The 20376-nt window shown below is 44.4% G+C and overlaps 1 protein-coding gene across 6 annotated transcripts in view; it reads left to right on the top strand.

Moving 5' to 3' along the window:
* The window catches only part of LOC140731117 (endophilin-B2-like), a 114828-nt gene that overhangs the window by 72983 nt on the left and 21469 nt on the right, over positions 1–20376 (top strand). For 3 of the 6 annotated variants that reach the window (XM_073052422.1, XM_073052421.1, XM_073052420.1), the window contains exons 4-6: positions 7828–7961; positions 16379–16471; positions 18678–18740. In XM_073052422.1, coding sequence (XP_072908523.1) covers positions 7828–7961; positions 16379–16471; positions 18678–18740 — 290 coding nt within the window. The remainder of the gene's footprint in view (positions 1–7827; positions 7962–16378; positions 16472–18677; positions 18741–20376) is intronic. The other 3 variants (XM_073052425.1, XM_073052424.1, XM_073052423.1) reach the window with 1 other exon arrangement.

Here is a 20376-nt window from a genome sequence, read left to right as displayed (position 1 = left end):
AATACTATGCAATCTCTGACTTCCTTTGTCAACCACTGTGGCCCCTTTCCCTCCTTTGAATTCTTCCTTCTCTGGGGGATGAACTGATTTTGCACCTTGTGCATTATTCCCAAGAATACCTGCCATTGCTGTTCCACTGTCTTTTCTGCTAGGCTATCCGTCCAGTCAACTTTGGCCAGCTCCTCCCTCATGGCTCCATAGTTTCCCCTGTTCAACTGCAACACTGACACCTCCGAGCTGCCCTTATCCTTCTCAAATTGCAGATAAAAACTTATCATATTATGATCACTACCTCCTAATGGCTCCTTTACTGCAAGATCGCTTATCAAATCCTGTTCATTACATAACACTAAATCCAGAATAGTCTTGTCCCTGGTCGGCTCTCGTACAAGTTGTTCCAAGAATGCATCCCGTAGGCACTCTACAAACTCCCTATCCTGTGGTCCAGCACCAACCTGATTCTCCCAGTTCACCTGCATGTTGAAATCCTCCATAACTACTGCGACATTACCTTTGCCACATGACAATGTTAACTCCCTATTCAACTTGCACCCAATATCCATGCTACTGTTTGGTGGCCTGTAGACAACACCCATTTGGGTCCTTTTGCCCTTACTGTTCCTCAATTCTATCCACACAGACTCTATTTCTCCTGACCCTATGTCCCCCCTTGCAAAGGACTGAATCTCATTCCTCACCAAGAGGGCCACCCCTACCCCTCTGCCCACATTTCTGTCCCTACGATAGCATGTATACCCTTGAACATTCATTTCCCAGGTCTGATCTCCCTGCAGCCATGTCTCCGTTATCCCAACAACATCATAGTTACCCATTCGCACCTGGGCTTCAAGCTCATCTGCCTTATTTCTGACACTTCGTGCATTCAGATATAGAATTTTTAGCCCATTTCTCCTCTCTCTGTTTGAATAGGTACTAGAACAGTTTCTTTCCGTATGCCATCAGTCTTATGAACTCTTGAATTTTAGTCTATTATAAATCAAGTCCACCTGTACATTCAATGAGGTGGACCTCATTGTATATAGTTTATGATGATTTGCACTATTGTTTTTGTTTGCTTTTAATTCTGTACAGAGAGAGCTCAGGGAAACCGGCATCAAATTCCCTGTGTGTGTCCTCATACTTGGCGATAATAAAGGATTCTGATTCTGAGAGAAAGAATATTAAAATAGAAAAATAGTGAGGTAGTGTACATGAATTCACTGCCATTCAGAGATCTATGGTGGTGGTGAAGAAGCTGTTCATAAGATGTTGAGTGGGTGTCTTCAGGTCCCTGTACCTCCTCCCTGCTGGTAGCAATGATGGGGGAGCTCAATGATAAATGCCACCTTCAAAAAGAGAACGAGAGAAAGCAGTGATTTGATGCACATTCTTAATTGACAATATTAAAATATGATATATGCTGAAACGTTGGGACCACCAGTTTTCTCTACCCTGTCTAGTGTTTTGCCAAGTCAACAGAATGGGTGTTCCAAATCATCTACACAAGATTTTGCAGATGCTGGAAATCCAGAGCAACACACACAATATGAGGGAGGATCTCAGCATGTCAGACGTTTCAACATTCCCTTGTCTATTTGTCCCTTCTCACTAATCTCCCTCCTGGCACTTATCTCTGCAAGTGAAACAAGAGCTGCACCTGCCCACTCACCTCCATTCAGGTCCCAAACAGTCCTTCCAGGTGAGGCAATACTTCACTTGCAAATCTGCTGGGTCATCTACTGTATCCAGTGCTCCCGTTGCAGTTTCCTCTACGTTGGTGAGACCCGAAATAGATTGGGGGGAACCGTTTTGTCGCGCTCCATCTGCGTAAAGTGGGATTCCTGGTGGCCAAGCATTTTAATTTCAGTCCCTATTCTCATTCCAACACGCCAGTCCACGGCCTCCTCTACTGCCACGATGAGGCCACGCTCAGGGTGGAGGAGCAACACCTCATATTTTTTCTGGGTAGACTCCAACCTGATGGCATGAACAGCAGTTTCTCCAATTTCCAGTAATTCTTCCATTTACCCCTTTACGCTTCTTCAATTTCTCATGCTGGCCCTCTCTTGCCTGCCTATCACCTCCCAATGGTGCCCCTCCTCCTTTCCATTCTCCCATGGACCACTCTCTTCTCCTATCAGGTTCCTACTTCTCCAACCTTTTACCTTTTCCACCTATCACCCCGCCCCCCCAAGTGGAGTAGACTCAATGGACCAAATATCCTAATTCTGCTCCTAAATCATATGGTCTTATAGTTCTAATCAAGATATTGAGCTTTTATATTCTTGAAACATAAAGATAATCACAGGTTATTGCAATTGATAACTATTGAAACTATATTCATAGTTTACTTCACTATTTCGGTGCCGTAGAATTGCATATTTACCATGGGAGCACATCTAAGCTGACATGAAACGTTCTTGTTGAGACGAAGCATTTCACATCCATACTCTAAAAGTTTCTGAGGACAGAAACTAAGAACGAACTCGGCTGTGAATATGTTTGATGTGATAAGTGCCAAAGTCAGTCCATCTGGAACCTCCTGTGGAATTAACATAGTTCCATTGTCTGAAAGCTCGTTCATGTGCTTTGCCAGTGAATGTGAAAATTTCTCACGGTCGTATTAATTTCCAAAGCGCATCTCTTTACTGGCCTCGTGTTGTCAACCTGTTCTCATCAGACAATAGTGCTTATTCATGCAGGTATCCTTTTAGTTTTGAAGCTACTTACTATATGGGTCACATTTGAAATAGCAGATTGTTTCTCGTTTGTATGACTGACTTGGGGAAGGAGCCCCGGGGTAGCGCGAGGCAGCAGAAGTGAGTGCAGGGTGGGTGGGAGAAAGGCAAAGCGCAGGATCAAGGATTGCAGAGACAAAAGCTGAGATCCAAAGGCATTGCAAGATCTCTGCCTTGGACGCAAAGCAGCAGGTTGGCAGCAGTGTTAAGATCTGGAGCGACAAGGGGAAAATCATGTAATGAGCTGGGTGAGTGAGAAGCCAGCATTGGTAAGCAGCCAGATGCAGGGAGCTGAGTGTTGAGCTGGAACCCATTTCGGGGAAGCGGTGGGCAGCTGGGAAAATCCAGTTTCGTGGCTACAAAGAGCAGATGGACAGGGGGTGTGGGAGGGGTCACCTAGTAAAAGAGCCTGTATTGCAGTGGTGAAAATAAGAGGTCATGGAGCACTACATACATGAGCAGGCCCTTAGGCCCATCTAGTGCATGCTAAACTATTAACCCTGCCTACTCTCATTGACTTGCATCGGGGACCATAACCCTCCATATCCCGACCGTCCACGTACCTATCCAAACTTCTGTTAGATATCAAAATCGACCCCACATCCACCAGTTCCACTAGCAGCTCGTTCCACGCTCTCACCATCCTCTGAGTGAAGAAGTTCCCCCTTGTGTTCCCCTTAAACATTTCACCTTTCACCCTTAACCCCTATCTCACCCAGCCTCAGTGGAAAGATAGGAAGGTCATATTGATGGAAGGTATGTGGAGTTGAATGCTTAGCCCAGAACTCCAGGGGATTTGAAGAATCAGAGTGGGTAGTCCCTGTGGGTGATGGAGTTGATGAAAGGTCTACCTTTAATCCGGGAGTATTTATGCAAGGCACACCCTGCTTGACTTGACTCTCCCAAAGCAGAGCCTCTGACTGCGTGCGCTTTGGGAGATCATGGGTTAACAAATGATGGTTTTCATTTCACAGAAGTACAGAGACCTTTTACAGCACAAAGAAGCTCACTTAAGCCTCCAGCCATCTGTTTGCAGCCTTCTCTAAGTGAATATGTTTGTCTGATTCCATCTGCAAAACAGGTTCAGCAGTCTTGCTCTCAATGTCACTAAACTCGATGTGGCACTGAATATTGTAGAAAATGAATTTTGAGAATTACAGATTGAAAGTTCAGAGTAAATTTATTATCAAAGTACATACTATATATCATACTACATACATACTGTATATGCTATCATATATACCGAGATTCATTTCTCTTGTGAATGTTCACAGTAGATACAAAGAAACACAATAGAATCATTGAATGACTACAGAACAACAAAGAAGGATGGCTAATGTGTAAAAGACAACAAACTGTGCAAATAATTAATATTGAGAACATAAGTTGTACAGTCCTTGAAAGTGAGTCTGTGCTTGTCTTCTGGATAAATTCATAACGCTTAATTCCTATCACAGGGTTTTGCCCAGCCACAGGGCTGCCCAGTACCTTTGGATCTGATGTTTTATGCAGTATCTGAACCGAAACTTGTGGCTTCTGTACAAACCTTCTTGAGCTCTGATCAGTAAGGAGAACTCCTCTCCTCGCCAATTGGGAGTTAAACCAGAAGCTCTGGTAGACAGGGCCCAGCACAGACTTGTTCAGCCCCTACCTGAGGAAACCAAGTGGCACTGCCTGCAAAATTGGGAAGTTTTGATAGTTTCAATGTTTAAAATTCAAAGCAGGGTGGAATAGGGTTCTTCCAAACGTTCTGGACTGATTGTGAAGCCATCTTTTCGACAAGATTTTAAACAGAGGAACTATCCAGTAGGTAGAAACCATAGCATTATTTCAAAATTAATCCTTCAATCAAAAAAAACTGTAATTTATATATATGCTTCTTTTGAAAACTTTGTATTGCAAATTAGCTGCATCATCTGCCTACAAAAGCTCTTTGAGAAGCTCTGTTGTTGAGAGAGGTACCATCAAAATACAAAGTTTAAACGAAGCTGCTGGTTGATGACAATCTGTGAATGACAGGAAAGGGAAATGGATCAGACGCAAAGCAGAAAATGGTTCTGATGACGGGACATTTAGTTGAAACATTAACTCTGTTTCTCCCTCCATGGATGCTGCCTGGCCTGCTGATATTTCCAGCATTTTCTGTTCCTATTTCAGACTTCCAGCATCTGCAGTTTTTTTTTGCGTTTCAACAGGTAGCTGGACTCTTGCTGGCCAAGTACTGGTGCATTTGTTAATGAAATTGGTTGGTTTCATTTGCCAATCAATAATTTTGACTTTTTTTATTTATTCCCCTCATTTTACATAATGAATTCAGTTTTTGACATTGTCTGATTTAAACGCTTGTTATTGCTATTTTGTTTTTTTAATATAAAGATTGCATAAAATTAATTTATTCCTCCGATCAATCTGCGTGAAAATGTCTGTGAGATTTATTTATTGCATACAGTATAGAAAAGGTCCTTCCTGCCCAGAAACCCCCAATGTAATCCTAGCCTAATCATGGGGCAATTTACAATGTCTGATTAACCTACCAACCGGAGCATCCGGAAGAAACCCATGCAGTCACTGGGAGAACATACAGACTCCTTACAGACAGCAGCGGGAATTGAACCCGGATCGTCTGTACTGTAAAGCATTGTGCTAACCACTACACTACCATGCCACCTCATTGAGTACTGTGTGCAGTTCTGGTCTCCATACTTGAGGAAGGATATACTGGCTTTGGAGGCAGTGTGGAGGAGGTTCACCAGGTTGATTCCAGGGATGAAGGGGTTAACCTATGAGGAGAGATTGAGTCGCCTGGGACTATACTCTCTGGAGTTCAGAAGAATGAGAGGGGGTCTTATAGAAACATACAAAATTTTGAAAGGGATAGATAAGATAGAAGTAGGAAAGTTGTTTCCATTGGTGGGTGAGACTAGAACTAGGGGACATTGCCTCAAGATTCAGGGGAGAAGATTTAGGACGGAGATGAGGAGAAACTTTTTCCCAGAGAGTGGTGAATCTGTGGAATTCTCTGCCCGGGGAAGCAGTTGAGGCTTCCTCACAAAACAGATTTAAGAAACAGTTAGATAGATTTTTACATAGCAAGGGAATTAAGGGTTATGGGGAAAAGGCAGGTAGATGGAGCTGAGTTTACGGACAGATCAGCCATGATCTTATTGAATGGCGGGGCAGGCTCAATGGGCTGGATGGCCTACTCCTGCTCCTATTTCTTATGTTCTTATGAAATGTTTAGAGTGTTTGTGTGTGTTGACTTACAGAAAGAGATTAGAGTCATACAGCACAGAAAAAGGCCCTAGAATTAGAATGCGTTGTGGTGAAGGGTTGAAGTGTAATGTGTTAATGATGGACTGTTCTGGTGTCTGTGCTTGTGACTATAACCCCCATACCGCAGGGGAGGATGTAGTGATGACAGCCTAATGAGATTGATAGACTTTATTTCTGTTTGTTCATCCCTTGCCCTCTAGTTTGTTTTCTTTTCCTGCCTTTCTGCGTGTATTGCCGGACTCCGATGCTGCGTAGTGAGTAAAATTCACCCAGTTCCCAACATTGGCAATGCCCTTGACTGGCTGCGGGAGTAACAAAGTGAGTGTGTGAAAAATGGGAACTAGTCAACAGCCATCATGTCACTAAATGAGAGACATTTCAGAAACAGGCCACCAGGACCAAGTGACATTTCTGCTCCAAACTCACCTTCTCAAAGTCAAATTTCAAAGTAAATTTGTTATCAAAGTACACGTATGCCACCCTGTGATTCATTTTCTTGCAGGCGTTTTCAGGAAAATCAAAAAAAGGCGATAGAATTTAATTTTTAAAAGCTGTACATAAATAAACAGTGATGAAAAATGTGCAAAAGTGGACAAATCGTGCAATTAAAAATATAAATAAATAATACTGTGAAGGTGAGTTGTAGAAAGTGAACCTATGGATAGTGTTATGGTGAGTGTGCTGGGTCCTCTGGCGTTGTAACTGATGGCTCAGCTTCCTGTGTAACCTCCTTCCCTGCTACACGTTACCAAGCCTAACTTCAAAGGTAGCTCTGTCATCATCTGCCTCAACAAATCTTTGCAGTAGGGAGTTCCATGTTTTCCCCACATCACAAGTGAGGTAATATTTGTTCATTTCCTTATTGTCCTTGTTTATCAAAACAGTGTATTTACCTCACGTTCCTGGTTTTTGTGGAGGCAGGCAGCTTCAAACCCTTTCATCGCTCGACAGCCCCCTGCTGGGCAGCCTCTCAGCTCACCCTGTGGCAATATGGAGGAAGAGGATAAGAGGTGTGCAAGATGATAGGAGGCACTGATAGAGTGGAGGAACGTATAGCGGGGATGGCACAAGTAGGATTTTTTTTTACGGCACGGTGGCAAAGCAGTTAGCACAACACTTTACAGTACCAGTGACCCGGGTTCAATTCCTGCTGCTGCCTGAAAGGAGTTTGTACGTTCTCCCACGACGGCACAGGTTTCCTCCCGCAGTCCAAGGACGTAGCTGTTGGTAGGTTAGTTGGCCATTATAAATTGCCCCGTGATTAGGTTAGGGTTACGTCGGGGGTTACTGCACGATGTTGCTCGAAGGGCCAGAAGGGCCTGTTCCGCGTATCTCAATAAATAAATAAAACGGTGGGTGTGCGGAACGCGCTGCCAATGGTGGTGGTAGAGACAGGTAGATTAGAGGCGGTTAAGAGATAGGCACGTGGATGAAAACAAAATGGAGGGCTAAGTGGGAAGGGAACATTATGTTGATCTTGGAGTAGGTTGAACGGACAGTAGAACATCATGGGCCAAAGACTTACACTGTGCTGTTCTATGTTCCAATATCCAGAGGCATGAGTCACCCAAATATTTAAAAACACAAATGTGATGGCCATGCCTTGTCTGAATTAAAATCTCCCGCTGCTCTTTATCTCTGTCTTGGCCCCCCTCCCCCCTCCTCCCTCCCCCCATCTTCCTCCGTTGCTAATCCTAAAGTACAAGACCATGCCGGTAATCTTCTCTATTTGTATCAGTGGGATCTTTATCCAGCCGAGGCTGTTTGGACAGATTTCCATGTGTTAACACTGTCCGGTTGTTAATCATTATCTTAGGTAGCACTCTGATCAAGGTTGGCGAGGCACAGAGACGCCTAGGAGCTGCTGATCGCGATTTCATCCAATCTTCCATGATTAACTTCCTCACACCACTCCGTAATTTCCTGGAAGGTGATTGGAAGACCATATCGGTGAGTTTTTTTTTGCATTTTTTTCCTCGACGTAGGGCAGCACAGCAGCAGAGTGGTCAGCGTTAGACTATTACAGTGCCAGCAGTCCGGCTCCAATTCCGCCAATGTTTTTAAAGAGGTTGTACATCCTGTCTGTGACCGTGCAGATTTCCTCTGAGTGTTCCAATTTCCTCCCACTTTCCGAAGAAGTGTGGGTTAGTAGTCTAATTGGTCACTTGGCTGTAATTGGGTGCTGGAATTGGCTGGAAGGGCCTTTTACCATGTTGTATCTCTAAATAAAATCCTAATTTCTCAGCTCTGAACAGACAAAGGGCTCTCACCTTTTCCTCAGATCATCTACTCTTCATGGAGAAGATGTAGCTGAAGGCGTAGAGCCCTGTCCCCAGCTAGAGGCCAGAATAGATGACCTGGTTGAAGGCAAATTACACCACAGTGACAGGGTGAATGGACAAACCAAGGCAGATGAAGTTCAGCACTGGAAACTCTGGATCTGCGACAGACTAACCTGGATATCTGTCCAATGGCAAGAGGGCGCAAAGGAATAAAAGGATTTAACTCTCCGTGCACACAGATCACAAAAATCCAACACCGAGGCTCATCGAAGATCAAATGTAATGTTGAACTGTGATTAAATGTGAGGAAATGATTCCTGGTCATACAGAATACAGTTCAATCCCACTTAGTGTCAAACTGCAATAAAAACCAGACTATGCTGTGCTTGAGAGAGCTTTTGTTGCCTGTTAGAACTGATCTGGTATAGGCAATGTGGCAGATCAAACAGAGTGACTGAAAGGCGTAATCTATATTTTTAAGTTTTATTTCATTTAGAGGTACAGCATGGTGTCAGGCCTTTCTGCCCAACGATACCGTGTTGTCCAATTACAGAACATGTGACCAATTAACCAGTACGTCTTTGGAGTGTGGGAAGAGACCAGAGGAAACCTACGCAATCATGAGGAGAACGTGCAAACTCCTTACAGACAGCTTGTGTGTTAAAATCAGAGGGCATTTTATCCTCAACACACTGCCACCACCCAGGTCTCATCACGTGATATATACTCTTTACTTTTTAACTTGTGACATAAATGCATCTTGTTATTTGTTAATTTACTAGTGGAAATTTTATTTTATGTGTTATTTGTGTGAGTTATATGTACTGCATTGTGCTTCATAGTCTAGAGGAACGTTGTTTCGTTTTGCGGTATACATGCGTATGGTTGAATGACCTTAAGCAGAACTTGAACAAGGGTGTTGCCTCATTGCCGCCTTCTTGAGGGTAGTTGGAGACGGACAGTAAATGAGGGCTTTGTGATTAAACCTATATCTCCTGAAAGCATTTTAAAATCCATGAATGTTAAATGTGTATGTGTAGTGCCACCCCTTGAACTGGCCACCAGGGGGAGGCAAAGATGCCAATGCCAACCCCTTCCTGCTCACCTGCCTGATAGGCTAATTATTAGTTTGTGGTTATCACTTGTGCCTTGTTTATAGCCCTATATAAGTTCCTTGTTTCTTTGCTCAGTCCTGGAATCATCTTTCATAGATGATTCTTGTCTGGTCTTTGTAGGAATGTCTAGTTTCTGGTGCTCTGATTAATGTTTTTTTTTGGAGTTTTCGCCATATAACTTTGTGTAAGTTGTCTCTGTGGTTGGGTTTACCGCTGCTGGTTGAGGGAAATGCCTGGTGTGAAAAGTGCCAGTCTTTGGCTCGAGAGTCTTCGGCGAGAAGGCTGAGGAAGGAGACTAAGTCAGGCACAATTGGAGAGGGTGAAGTCATGACTGCTAAGCTGATTCAGTGTGCTACGTGCATGATGTGGGAGGTCAGGGACACTGATGGTGCCCCCGGCTGCTACAGCTGTGGAAAGTGTGTCCAGATTCAGCTTCTGAAGGAGCATGTTGCAGCACTGAAGAAAGAACTGGATGACCTCAGGTTCATCCGTGAAAATGAGAGTTTTCTGGACAGGACCTACAGTGAGGTTGTTACACCGAGGATACCGGAAGAGAGAAAGGGGTCGACGATGAGGACGGAAAAGATGCTTGAAATACAGGAGGCCCCAGGGGATGTACCTCTCGTAAACAAGTTCACCCTCTTGGAAGCTGTCAGGACAGAAGATACTGCCAGTCTGAGAGGCAGACAAGTCTGCGAGCCGAACATTGGTGCAGAAGCAGAGCCGAGGAGACAGACATCAGGAAGAGCCGTAGTAGTAGGGGACTCCATAGTGAGAGGTACGGAAAGTGGTTTCTGCGGCAACAGGCGAGATTTAAGGATGGTATGTTGCCTCCCTGGTGCTAGGATCCAGGACATCACGGACCGATTGCAGGGAATCCTCAAGAGTGAAGGTGAACAGCCGTAAGTGGTAGTGCATGTCGGCACAAATGACATGGGGAAGAAGAGGAAGGACATTCTGCAGCGGGACTTCAGAGAACTCGGAAGAAGGCTGAAAAGCAGGACTTCCAGGGTGGTTATCTCCGGTTTGCTTCCAGTTCCTCGTGCTGGAGAGGGCAGGAACAGAGAGATAATGGATCTGAATGTGTGGCTGAGGAACTGGTGCAGGAAGCAAGGATTTACATTCTTGGACCACTGGGGTCTGTTTTGGGGTAGGGATGAATTTTACAAAAGGGACGGGTTGCACCTTAATAGGCGGGGGACCAGCATTCTGGCAGACAGGTTTGCCACTGCAACACGGATGTGTTTAAACTAAGTAGTTGGGGGGCGGGGATGAACTGGAAATATAAGGATGCAGTTAAAGGGAAAGTGAAAATAAGAAAAGTTAAAAAGGACAACAGAATCAGTGGAGTAGAAAGCTCAAGAAGAGATAATACAGTATAGCCAAGTGAAATAGGAATTGATATGAAAGGAGAGGGGAGTAACAAATTAAAAGTATTATATATGAATGCACGAAGTATAAGGAATAAAGTAGATGAGCTTGAGGCTCAGTTGGAAACTGGCAAGTACGGTGTTGTGGGAATAACAAGAGACATGGCTTCAAGCGGACAGGGCCTGGGAAATGAATATTCAAGGATATACATCTTATCGAAAGGACAGACTGACTGGCAGAGGGGGTGGGGTGGCTCTGTTGGTGAGGAATGATATTCAGTCCCTTGCGAGGGGGGACATAGAATCAGGGGATGTAGAGTCAGTATGGATAGAACGGAGAAATTCTAAGGGTAGAAAGACCCTAATGGGAGTTATCTACAGGCCCCCAAACAGCAGTCTGGATGTAGGGTGTAAGTTGAATGAAGAGTTAAAATTGGCATGTCACAAAGGTAATGATACAGTTGTCATGGGGGATTTCAACATGCAGGTAGACTGGGAGAATCAGAATGGTACTGGACCCCAAGAAAGGGAGTTTGTGGAGTGCCTCCGAGATGGATTCTTAGAACAGCTTGTACTGGAGCCTACCAGGGAGAAGGCAATTCTAGATTTAGTGTTGTGCAATGAACCGGATTTGATCAGGGACCTGGAGGTAAAGGAACCATTAGGAGGTAGTGACCATAATATGATATGTTTTAACCTACAATTTGAGAAGGAGAAGGGAAAAATCGGTTGTGTCAGTATTACAGTTGAACAAAGGGAACTATGGAGCTATGAGGGAGGAGCTGGCCAAAGTTCAATGGAACAATACCCTAGCAGGGAAGACAATGGAACAACAATGGCAGGTATTTCTGGGAATAATGCAGAAGGTGCAGGATCGGTTCATTCCAAAGAGGAAGGAAGATCCTAAGGGGAGTAAAGGGCGTCCGTGGCTGACGAGGGAAGTAAAGGGCAGTATAAAAATAAAAGAGAAGTATAACATAGCAAAAATGAGCGGGAAACCAGAGGACTGGGAAGCTTTTAAAGAGCAACGGAAGATAACAAAAAAGGCAATACGCTAAGAAAAAATGAGGTACGAAGGTAAACTAGCCAAGAATATAAAGGAGGATAGTAAAAGCTTCTTTAGGTATGTGAATAGCAAAAAAAATAGTTAAGACCAAAATTGGGCCATTGAAGACAGAAATGGGTGAATTTATTATGGGGAACAAGGAAATGGCAGATGAGTTGAACAGGTACTTTGGATCTGTCTTCACTAGAGAAGACACAAACAATCTCCCAGATGTAATAGTGGCCAAAGGAACTAGGGTAAAGGATGAACTGAAGGAAATTTATATTAGGCAAGAAATGGTGTTGGATAGACTGTTGAGTCTGAAGGCTGATAAGTCCCCGGGACCTGATGGTCTGCATCCCAGGGTATTTAAAGAGGTGGCTCTAGAAATCATGGACGCATTGGTAATCATTTTCCAATGCTCTATAGATTCAGGAACAGTTCCTGCTGACTGGAGGGTGGCTAATGTTGTCCCACTTTTCAAGAAAGGAGGGAGAGAGAAAACAGGGAATTATAGACCGGTTAGCCTGACGTCAGTGGTGGGAAAGATGCTGGAGTCAATTATAAAAGATGAAATTACAACACATTTTGATAGCAGTAGAAGGATCAGTCCGAGTCAGCATGGATTTATGAAGGGAAAATCATGCTTGACTAATCTTCTGGAGTTTTTTGAGGATGTAACTATGAAAATGGACAAGGGAGAGCCAGTGGATGTAGTGTACCTGGACTTCCAGAAAGCTTTTGATAAAGTCCCACATAGAAGATTAGTGGGCAAAATTAGGGCACATGGTATTGGGAGCAGAGTACTGACCTGGATTGAAAATTGGCTGGCTGACAGGAAACAAAGAGTAGTGATTAACGGGTCCCTTTCGGAATGGCAGGCTGTGACCAGTGGGGTACCGCAAGGTTCGGTGCTGGGACCACAGCTGTTTACAATATACATTAATGATTTAGATGAAGGGATTAAAAGTAACATTAGCAAATTTGCTGATGACACAAAGCTGGGTGGCAGTGTGAAATGTCAGGAAGATGTTATGAGAATGCAGGGTGACTTGGACAGGTTGGGTGAGTGGGCAAATGTATGGCAGATGCAGTTTAATGTGGATAAATGTGAGGTTATCCACTTTGGTGGCAAGAACAGGAAGGCAGATTACTATCTAAATGGAGTCAAGTTAGGAAAAGGGGAAGTACAACGAGATCTAGGTGTTCTTGTACATCAGTCAATGAAAGCAAGCATGCAGGTACAGCAGGCAGTGAAGAAAGCTAATGGCATGCTGGCCTTTATAACAAGAGGAATTGAGTATAGGAGTAAAGAGGTCCTTCTGCAGCTGTACAGGGGCCTGGTGAGACCCCACCTGGAATATTGTGTGCAGTTTTGGTCTCCAAATTTGAGGAAGGACATTCTTGCTATTGAGGGAGTGCAGCATAGGTTCACAAGGTTAATTCCTGGAATGGTGGGACTGTCATATGTTGAAAGATTGGAGCGACTGGGCTTGTATACACTGGAATTTAGAAGGATGAGAGGGGATCTGATTGAGACATATAAGATTATTAAGGGATTGGACACGTTGGAGGCAGGAAGCATGTTCCAGCTGATGGGTGAGTCCAGAACTAGAGGCCACAGTTTAAGAATAAGGGGTAGGCCATTTAGAACTGAGATGCGGAAAAACTTTTTCACCCAGAGAGTGGTGGATATGTGGAATGCTCTGCCCCAGAAGGCAGTGGAGGCCAAGTCTCTGGATGCATTCAAGAGAGAGTTAGATAGAGCTCTTATAGATAGCGGAGTCAAGGGATATGGGGAGAGGGCAGGAACGGGGTACTGATTGTGTATGATCAGCCATGATCACAGTGAATGGCGGTGCTGGCTAGAAGGGCTGAATGGCCTACTCCTGCACCTACTGTCTATTGTCTATTGCTCTGTGTGTGGGAAGTTTAAACTGAAGAAGTTACCTAGTCAGCTGTGACATGTAACTGGCAAACACCAGGAAGCAAAGGACAGGTTTGTGATGTAAAAGTCTGCCCCTACCTTCATGATCTATCAACACTGCAGCCATTGAATATAAATATAGATGAAAATGTAGCCGGTGTCAGAAGAGTAAGGTAGCTGATGTGAGCTGCTTCTAGTGATACTGAATGAAGCCATTTTGGGGGCCAGCGGTGGGGCAGGTGCTAAAATTTAGATTGTTTTTGTGTCATGTGCTGTGAGAAGACCACAGTCACCAAGCCCCTACGGAAAAGTCATCCTCTTGTGTGTGAGTCTAGCTGCATCACTGAGTGGTGTTTGTAGTGGCTAGGAAACTGGGTTGAGGGTGGGAGGTTCTATTTAAATCCGAATCAGGTTTAATATCACTGGCACATGTTATGAAGTTTGTTGTTTTGCAGCAGTAGTACATTACATAATTTTTAAAACTAAATTACAATATGAAAATATATATAATAAATTTAGTGCAAAAAGATAGTAAAACATACTGAGGAGCAGTCCTTTGTCCATTCAGAAATCTGTTGGGGGTGGAGAAGAAGCAGTTCCTAAAATGTTGAGTGTGTGTCTTCAGGCACCTGTACCTCCTTAATGGCAGCAATGAGAAGAGGGCATGTTCTGGGTGAGGGGCTTTTTGAGGCATCCCCTTTTGAAGATGTCCATGATGGAGCTGGTTGAGTTTACAGCTTTCTGAAGTCTTTTCCGATCCTGTGTGTTGGCCGCTCCGTCGCCATCAGGCGATCCAACCAGTGAGAATGCTGTCGTAGTACATCTGTTGAAACTTGCGAGAGTCCTTGGTGACATGCCAAGCCTCCTCAAGCACCTGAAGAAATGTAGCCTTCTTTGTATTTCCATCAATATGTTGGACCTGGGATAGATACCCAGGAATTTGAAACTGCTCATCCGTTCCACTGCTGATCCCTAAATGAAGACTGGTGTGTGTTCCCTGAACTTCCCCTTCCTGAAGTCCACACTCAATTCCTTGGTCTTGAGCGCAAGGTTGCTACTGTGGCTCCACTCAACCAGCTGATCTATCTCACTCCTGTATGCCCTTCTGTCACCAGCTGCGCCGTCAGCAAATTTATAGATGGTGCTTGAGCCACACAGTCGTGTAGAGAGAGTACAACAGTGAGCTCCAGTGTTGATTGTCAGCGAGGAGGAGGTGTTATTTCTGATTTGCACTATCATCTCCCTGTGAGGAAGTCAAGGATTCGATTGCAAAGGGAGGTACAGAGACCCAGGTTTTGGAGCTTGTTGATTAGAACTGAGGGTATGATTGTGTTGAACACTGAGCTGGAGTTAATAAACAGCAGCTTGACAGAGGTATTGCCATTGTCCGGGTGATCCAAAACTGAGTGGAGAGCGAGTGAGTTTGCATCCACTGTAGACTTATTGTAATGACAGACAAGTTGCAACAGGTCCAGCTCCTTGCTTAGGCAGAAGTTGATGCTATCCATGATCAAATTTTCAAAGAAATCCATCACAGTAGGTGTGAATGCCAATGGGCGATAGTCATGGAGGCAGCTCACCCTCCTCTTCTTGGGCACTGGTGTGATTGTCCCCCTTTTTGAAGCAGGTGGGAACTCCGACTGCAGCAGTGAGATATTGAAGAGGTCCTTGAGCACCCCATCAGTTGTTTGACACGGGTTTTCAGTGCCCTACCAGGAACACCATCAAGGCCTGCCACTTTGCGAGGGTTCACACTTGTGAAAGAACTTCTGACATCAGCCTCCGAGATAGATATTGCAGAGTCACCTGATGCTGCAGGGATTTGCACAGATCTAGTTTCATTCTCCTTTTCAAAGCATGCATAAAAGGTGTTTAGCTGATCTGGGAGTGAAGCATCGCAGCCAGTCATGATGTTAGGTTTTGTCTTGTGGGAAGTAATGGCCTGCAAACCCTGCCAGAGCAGCTCCATCTTCAGGGGCATTGTGAGCCCTTCAGGAGCTAGTTTTATTGTTGCTGAGTGCTGTCGAGTTGCATCAGCTCATGGGTAGCGTAGGTTTTTGTAGCAAGATCGCCAGGCCTTTCTTCCACACCGACACTGCTGCCCAGGCTGGGACCCGGCTGGATTAGGTCAGATTTCTGTAAACAGTGCAGCACTTCCTCACTGACATACACCCTGATCGAGTCTACGGAATGGGGCAAGTGCCTCTACCAATTCACATCCTGGTCATATTCTAATGGTGGCCGGAGACAAACAATTATGTGCATTGTCAGAGGGAACTGTTCACAAAACCCAGAGTAAGGGGAAAGGGATTCTGACAGAATCGTCTCTTTCAGCTCCCAGATCAGAAATGTATTCACTGGCCATTATAATCAGTAACTGTGATTCAGGTGCTAAACTAAAGAGCTTTTCAAAATACATATTCAAAGTTGCAAAGCTGAAACTGACTTCAGGACACTAGAAATGATTCATTTCTTTAGTAAGGTGCTGTAATGCCCGGTGGTTAATTTGGAACTGAGCAGAAATCCAGGAAGCAAGACTAGTTCCCCAGGTGACAATATGTGAATTGGTAGAGAGACGCGGGTGCAGAACGTGGATGCTTTTCTGCTTTTGTTTTTTTAAACATGCAGAGGGAGAGAAGACTTTTGGAGAACAGGCGATTGGACCTGGACGCCAGCAAGACCCGGTTAAAGAAAGCGAAGGCGGCTGAGGCGAAGGCGGCAGTAGGTGGCTCGTTTTTCAACCCATCTCAAGCTTTCGTTGGCCCTCCAGAGTGTCACAGCAACCCATGCATGTCCTTAACTGTGGCCATAAGCCCAGACTCCTAACCGGAGACTGTAACTCCTCATTGAAGCTATCATGCTCAGAGAGTTAACGTATTTGCATGAATCTCTTTTCCCTTTTCATTAATCAATAACATTCTGTCTTTAATTCCGTGTCACGGCATCGTTGTTCCCAGTGGTTCTTGCTGACTAACATTTTTTTTCTCTGTTGTGTTCTGCACAGTGTGAGGGAGAAGTAAGTACTTGCTGGTTGAACTGCTACTGTCTCTGGTCTGATTTTTCAGTGACAATCTAGAAGGATTTTTAAAAAAAAAAAATTAAACCTGTACACTGCTTGTTCCTGAGAGCCGCAGTTGTTCTGGTGGGATCTTCGCAGGAGCAGCTACTGTAGCTTGGGATGTCCAAGCTGCGTTTCCCACCAGTGAATGAGTTAGCCACTGTATGTTTCTGGAGGTGGGCTTCGGTGCTGTGATCAGCAGAGGTGTGTTGAGAGCTGCAACTCATTAAATCTGTTCTTTTCACACTGAGTCTAATTTACAAATGGAACATTCCCCCCCCCCCCCCACAACTCCTCCTTTTCATTGTTTTTTTTTGGCCTTCTGGGCATTTAAGATGTGTAATCAGCATTGATCATTGGCACGGAGCAGATGGGAATGCAAGGGTAGTTGCAGGAAGATGGGAAATGCTTCCTGCTGGTTTTAATTGGAGGACAGTTCTCAAACTGCGTAAGTCATTGTGCATGAGTTGAATTAGAAAAAAAAGGAATTTAACTGGCTGTTGATGGCCATTTCCTTCCTTTCTAGACCTTTTGTTTATTTCACAAACAAGAGAAAATCTGTAGATGCTGGAAATCCAAGCAAAACACACAAAATGCTGGAGGAGCTCAGCAGGCCAGGCAGCATCTACAGAAAAAAGTCCTGCCGAAGGGTTTCAGCCCGAAACGTCGACTGTACTTTTTTCCGTAGATGCTGCCTGGCCTGCTGCGTTCTGCCAGCATTTTGTGTGTGTTGCCCCTTTGTCTCTTTCCCATTCTTTTCCCTTCTGTCCCAACTCTTTAGCCAGGGACAGGAATTCTTCCCCCAGACCCAGCCACATGTCCATAAAGAGATACTTGACCACATTTGTTGGACCATATGCAGAAAGACATTTATTGTACACGTGCATAGACCTCTAGTATACATAATCGTTACTAGGAGGAATTGTGTATCTTTAGGGCCCTTGCCTATGTGTATGCTCTTCCAAAAGAGCCCAGTGATCCCTACAAACCATAGTTATAAAGGAGTCTAAAACCTCGAGAGGCCAATTGGGCGTGTCCTGACCCTGTGGTGTTCCTCTGCTCTAATCCTGTTGGGGATCTTAGCTGATATAGAGTAAGCTATTTTCAAATGGATGCCATTTTCCTGCATTTAATTTCTTCATTTCCTCCTGCAGAGGGGTTGAATCTGGGTAAAAGGCTCACCGTCAGCTCTTGGTTTTCAATTTCCTAACGCTCCATGATATAATTGTTGGGAAAATTTGGGTTAAGCGCATTCGAATGATGTTGATGGGCCACTCTCTCTGCAAGTGAGATAGGTGTGTTCTCCTAGTCATTGTTTAGAATTTGCTGCTGGTTTAACTAGAAGTTAATCTGCTTATATATGGTTACATTTGGATTAGTCTGTCCTTTGGAGACTCTGATAGTCATCCATATCCTAAGTCCTTGGGCCTTGTACCAAATTTTGGGTCACATTAGCTGAAATTGAAGATGTCCTGCGTACAATAGCCCTAAAGTACAAAATTGACCTGCAGGCTGCTTTGGGTATATGTAAGGGTCATGGATTTTCTACTCAACAACACAAATCTGCTTTAGAAACTAGATTCCTCTTAGAAAGCCCTCAGTTGCACACCAACTGGATCAAATGCTGCTCCTCGATACTTTGATTGGCTTATTCCCTCAAACTGAGCACAGATTTGATCAGGAAATGCCCCAGTAGTAGTACCTGCTACACACCCACTGTTTGAGTCCAGTTCCTCCACACATCTCTGAGTCTGATCTTGGTTTTGGTTTGGAACCAGCGCCGTTTTCAAGTTTGAAGTGGCCTTGCTGTTAAAGCACGTCTAGATATGTTGCATGTATTTTTCTGTAAATTCTCTTCCCGCCTTGTAGGCGACACCTGATTTTCAGGAGACCAGGCCTCGTAATTATGTGCTGTCGGCCAGTGCATCTGCGGTAAGACATCGCTGGAGCCTCAAAATTCAACCTCCAATTATTATTTTATAACTCTCTCTCTCCTATAATGTATGATATGAGGATTGGTGACCCTTTTTACAAGGCCTCTTAAAGTAACAAATTTTAAAGCTGCAATCTGTTTGCCTAGTCTGGAATGTGATCCTGCAGATCTATTCACCTCTACCAACCTTGGTCAAATAGCCTGACTTCCAGTCTGTCTATAGCTTGAGAAAGAATTAAGCAAAGCATTTTTAATACCTCTTAAGATTTTCCTCCTGCAAGTTGCTCAAAACAGGGTCCTGGAAATGAAGCTAGAATTTCTGCAGACTGCAGGTCTGCTCTGGAATCTTGGTAACCCTAAGCCTCAGTCAGATTATTTGAGACACATTAATAAAGGAAGGGCCGATCTCACCCCTTTTCTTTCCCCTTCTATCCACTTCTCCAAATATCATACCAATGGCCCAGCTTCCTTCTCCCTTGTTGAATGAATCATGAAACCCTCTGCTGTGCCAGTTCAGCGGAATAAGAGTTAAATGCAACAGCACTGAAATCTGTGACTGACAGGTTTAAATTGTATGTGCGTATTGGCAATGTTGAGCACTGGAAGGGTTAATATGATACGTAAACCTTGTCTTGGGTGGCAGGGTGGAGATGCGTCTCTACCAAAGACGGTGTAAGACGCTTCTTCAGGCCACCCTTGGGCAAGGTGTAGCTCCTGCTTAGCCCACTGATCAAGGTCACATGAAGCCATGGTCGTACAAGCAGCTGGTGCACATCGCAAGTCCTGGTTATGCGACCACTGACACCAAGCACGCGATCTCTGAGAGTATTGATAATGGCTGGGGTTACCTGTCTTGTAAAGACACTGCCCAGAAGAAGGCAATGGGAACCCACTTCTGTAGGAAAATTTGCCAAGAACAATCACAGTCAAGACCACGATCACCCACGCCTTACGACACATCACATGATGAAGAATGAATGAAACCTTGCGTAGACTTATTAGGCCAAATGAGCGTCTCTGTGCAGGGATCTTGTTCTGAGTCTAAGCTTCATTACATTTCAACAGCATCAGTTTAAAATGAGATCAGCTCTTGAGCTCTATGGCATTGATTCAGTATTCTTTAACTGACATTTAAAAACTACAGTGTAATATTTGTCAATGCCATCTTGTGATGAACCCCTATTATTTCTTGGATCCTATTAGAAGTGGTGGGGGAGTTTTAATTAACATTGGGCTTGTATTAAATTTGTCTGACACAATACCCAAGCTCTGTTCGATCTAACACTGTCCTACAAGCATAGTGGAACAGGAGGGGATTCTCCTGGAAGCTAATCTGCAAGAGCAGAGATGCTGTGGTATCGTGGAACACTTTACCCTGGTGTTTTCATTCCTCCCCGTGCAGACTGAGTTTAGATGGCCTGCCTCCCTCTTCGTTCAGTAACTGGCTTCAGGGTGTCGATGCTAAATGGCTGAGTGTAGATGCTGTTTCTGAATTCTCCATGAAACTGATTCTTCATGGAGAGATTAGATGTGCACCATCCTCCTGAAGTCCTTAACTCAGTTATCAACCCCCTTTAAAATGCCACAACTGGATTGAGGTCACACTCTTATTTCCCATCATGATTGACTAGTCTG

Source organism: Hemitrygon akajei, chromosome 7 (genome assembly GCF_048418815.1).
Source record: "Hemitrygon akajei chromosome 7, sHemAka1.3, whole genome shotgun sequence".
Taxonomy (NCBI): Eukaryota; Metazoa; Chordata; class Chondrichthyes; order Myliobatiformes; family Dasyatidae; genus Hemitrygon; species Hemitrygon akajei.
Note: the sequence above shows the minus strand (reverse complement) of the source record. Positions and strands in the feature narration are given on the sequence as shown.